The sequence below is a fragment of the Mizuhopecten yessoensis genome, unplaced genomic scaffold, assembly GCF_002113885.1.
Source record: "Mizuhopecten yessoensis strain PY_sf001 unplaced genomic scaffold, ASM211388v2 scaffold714519, whole genome shotgun sequence".
Taxonomy (NCBI): domain Eukaryota; kingdom Metazoa; phylum Mollusca; class Bivalvia; order Pectinida; family Pectinidae; genus Mizuhopecten; species Mizuhopecten yessoensis.
Genome location: NW_018479161.1, coordinates 1 through 2,950, shown reverse-complemented (window position 1 = coordinate 2,950; position 2,950 = coordinate 1). Strand labels below are relative to the sequence as shown.

The following is a 2,950-nucleotide window of genomic DNA, read 5'->3' as shown; positions in this document are numbered from 1 at the left end:
CTATATTCCGGAGTTTGCTGTCACAGCAGGCCTCTCCATTCCTCTCCATATTCCAAAGATTGCCGTTTCAGCAGTCCTCTCCATTCCTCGCCATGTTCCGAAGTTTGATGTGACTCTCGATATTCCAAAGTTTGCCGTTTCAGCAGTACTCTCCATTCCTCTCCAGTCCTCTCTATGTTCCGTAGTTTGCTGTGACAGCATCCTCTCCATTCCTCTCCAGTCCTCTCTATGGTCCGAAGTTTGCTGTGGCAGCATTCCTCTTCATTCCTCTCTATATTCCGCCTTTTGCAGTGACAAAATTCCTCTCCTTTCCTCTCTATATTCCGTAGTTTGCTGTGACAGCATATATTCCGACTTTTGCTGTGACAGCTTTCCTCTCCATTCCTCCCCATATTCCAAATTTTGCCGTTTCAGCAGTCCTCTGCATTCCTCTCCATGTTCCGAAGGTTGCTGTGACAGGTTTCATCTCCATTCCTCTCCATATTCCAAAGATTGCCGTTTCAGCAGTCCTCTCCATTCCTCGCCATGTTCCGAAGTTTGATGTGACTCTCGATATTCCAAAGTTTGCCGTTTCAGCAGTACTCTCCATTCCTCTCCAGGTTCCGAAGTTTGCTGTCACAGCCGTCCTCTCCATTCCTCTCCTTGTTTCGAAGTTTGCTGTGACAGGTTCCCTCTCCATTCCTCTCCAGTCCTCTCTATGTTCCGAACCCATTCCTCTCTATGTTCTCCATTCCTCTCCATGTTCTTTTGCTGTGACAGCTTTCATCTCCATTCCTCTCCATTACTCTCCATATTCCAAAGTTTGCCGTTTCAGCAGTCCTCTCCATTCCTCTCTTAATTCCGAAGTTTGCTGTGGCAGCATTCCTCTTCATTCCTCTCTATGTTCTCCATTCCTCTCCATTCTTCCCTCTCAATTCCTCTCCATGTTCCAAAGTTTGCTGTGACAGCACTCCTCTTCATTCCTCTCTATATTCCGAAGTTTGCTGTTACAACATTCTTCTCCATTCCTCTTCTATATTCCGACTTTTGCAGGGACAAAATTCCTCTACATTCCTCTCTATATTCCGGAGTTTGCTGTCACAGCAGGCCTCTCCATTCCTCTCCTTGTTTCGAAGTTTGCTGTGACAACATTACTCTCCATTCCTCTCCAGTCCTCTCTATGTTCCGTAGTTTGCTGTGACAGCATCCTCTCCATTCCTCTCCAGGTTCCGAAGTTTGCTGTAACAGCAATTCCCTCCAATCCTCTCTATATTCCGACTTTTGCTATGACAGCTTACCTCTCCATTCCTCTCCATTACTCTCTATATTCCGAAGTTTGCTGTGAAAACATTCCTCTCCATCTCCATTCCTCTCTATGTTCCGTAGTTTGCTGTGACAGCACTCCTCTTCATTCCTCTCTATGTTCCGTAGTTTGCTGTGACAGCAATTCTCTCCAATCCTCTCTATATTCCGACTTTTGCAGGGACAAAATTCCTCTACATTCCTCTCTATATTCCGTAGTTTGCTGTGACAGCATTCCTCAACATTCCTCTCCATGTTCTGAAGTTTGCTGTGACAGGATTCCTCTCCATTACTCTCTATATTCCGAAGTTTGCAGCGACAGCATTCCTCTCCATGTTCTGAAGTTTGCTATGACAGCATTCCTCAACATTCCTCTCCATGTTACGAAGTTTGCTGTGACAACATTACTCTCCATTCCTCTCCAGGTTCCGAAGTTTGCTGTTACAACATTCTTCTCCATTCCTCTTCTATATTCCGACTTTTGCTATGACAGCTTACCTCTCCATTCCTCTCCTTGTTTCGAAGTTTGCTGTGACAGGATTCCTCTCCATTACTCTCTATATTCCGAAGTTTGCTGTCACAGCCGTCCTCTCCATTCCTCTCCAGGTTCCGAAGTTTGCTGTTACAGCAGTCCTCTCCATTCCTCTCAATTCCTCTCCATGTTCCAAAGTTTGCTGTGACAGCACTCCTCTTCATTCCTCTCTATATTCCGACTTTTGCTATGACAGCTTACCTCTCCATTCCTCTCCATATTCCAGAGTTTGCCGTTTCAGCAGTCCTCACCATTCCTCTCCATGTTCTTTTGCTGTGACAGCTTTCATCTCCATTCCTCTCCATATTCCAGAGTTTGCCGTTTCAGCAGTACTCTCCATTCCTCTCCAGTCCTCTCTATGCTCCGAAGTTTGCTGTCACAGCAGGCCTCTCCATTCCTCTCCAGTCCTCTCTATGTTCCGTAGTTTGCTGTGACAGCAATCCCCTCCAATCCTCTCTATATTCCGACTTTTGCTATGACAGCTTACCTCTCCATTCCTCTCCATGTTCCGAAGTTTGCTGTGACAGGTTTCCTCTCCATTCCTCTCCATATTCCAAAGTTTGCCGTTTCAGCAGTCCTCTCCATTCCTCTCCATGTTCTGAAGTTTGCTGTGACAGCATTCCTCAACATTCCTCTCCATGTTCCGAAGTTTGCTGTGACAGCATCCCTCTCCATTCCTTTCCATTCCTCTCTATGTTCCGAAGTTTGCTGTGACAGCATTCCTCTTCATTCCTCTCTATGTTCCGAAGTTTGCTGTTACAACATTCTTCTCCATTCCTCTCTATGTTCCGAAGTTTGCTGTGACAGTATTCCTCTCCATTCCTCTCCATGTTCCGAAGTTTGCTGTGACAGTATTCCTCTCCGTTCCTCTCCATGTTCCGAAGTTTGCTGTGACAGTATTCCTCTCCATTCCTCTCCATGTTCCAAAGTTTGCTGTGACAGCATTCCTCTCCATTCCTCTCTATGTTCCGAAATTTGCTGTTACAGCATTCCCCTCCATTCCTCTCCATGTTCCGAAGTTTGCTGTGACAGTATTCCTCTCCATTCCTCTCCATGTTCCGAAGTTTGCTGTGAAAACATTCCTCTCCATTTCTCTCCATTCCTCTCTATATTCCGAAGTTTGCAGTGACAGCATTC

General features: G+C 45.8%; 2 protein-coding genes across 2 annotated transcripts; both read right to left on the bottom strand.

Moving 5' to 3' along the window:
• Positions 1-695: 695 nt before the first annotated feature.
• Positions 696-1,977, bottom strand: LOC110440982 (ring-infected erythrocyte surface antigen-like). Its single transcript, XM_021484091.1, has 3 exons — positions 1,780-1,977; positions 1,278-1,629; positions 696-850 (listed from the first exon to the last, which is right to left on the bottom strand). The coding sequence occupies exons 1-3, from the start codon at positions 1,975-1,977 to the stop codon at positions 696-698; spliced, it is 705 nt and encodes a 234-aa protein (XP_021339766.1).
• Positions 1,978-2,436: 459 nt separating this feature from the next.
• LOC110440983 (ring-infected erythrocyte surface antigen-like) lies at positions 2,437-2,913 on the bottom strand. The gene has a single exon (XM_021484092.1). The coding sequence runs from the start codon at positions 2,911-2,913 to the stop codon at positions 2,437-2,439; it is 477 nt and encodes a 158-aa protein (XP_021339767.1).
• Positions 2,914-2,950: the final 37 nt, after the last annotated feature.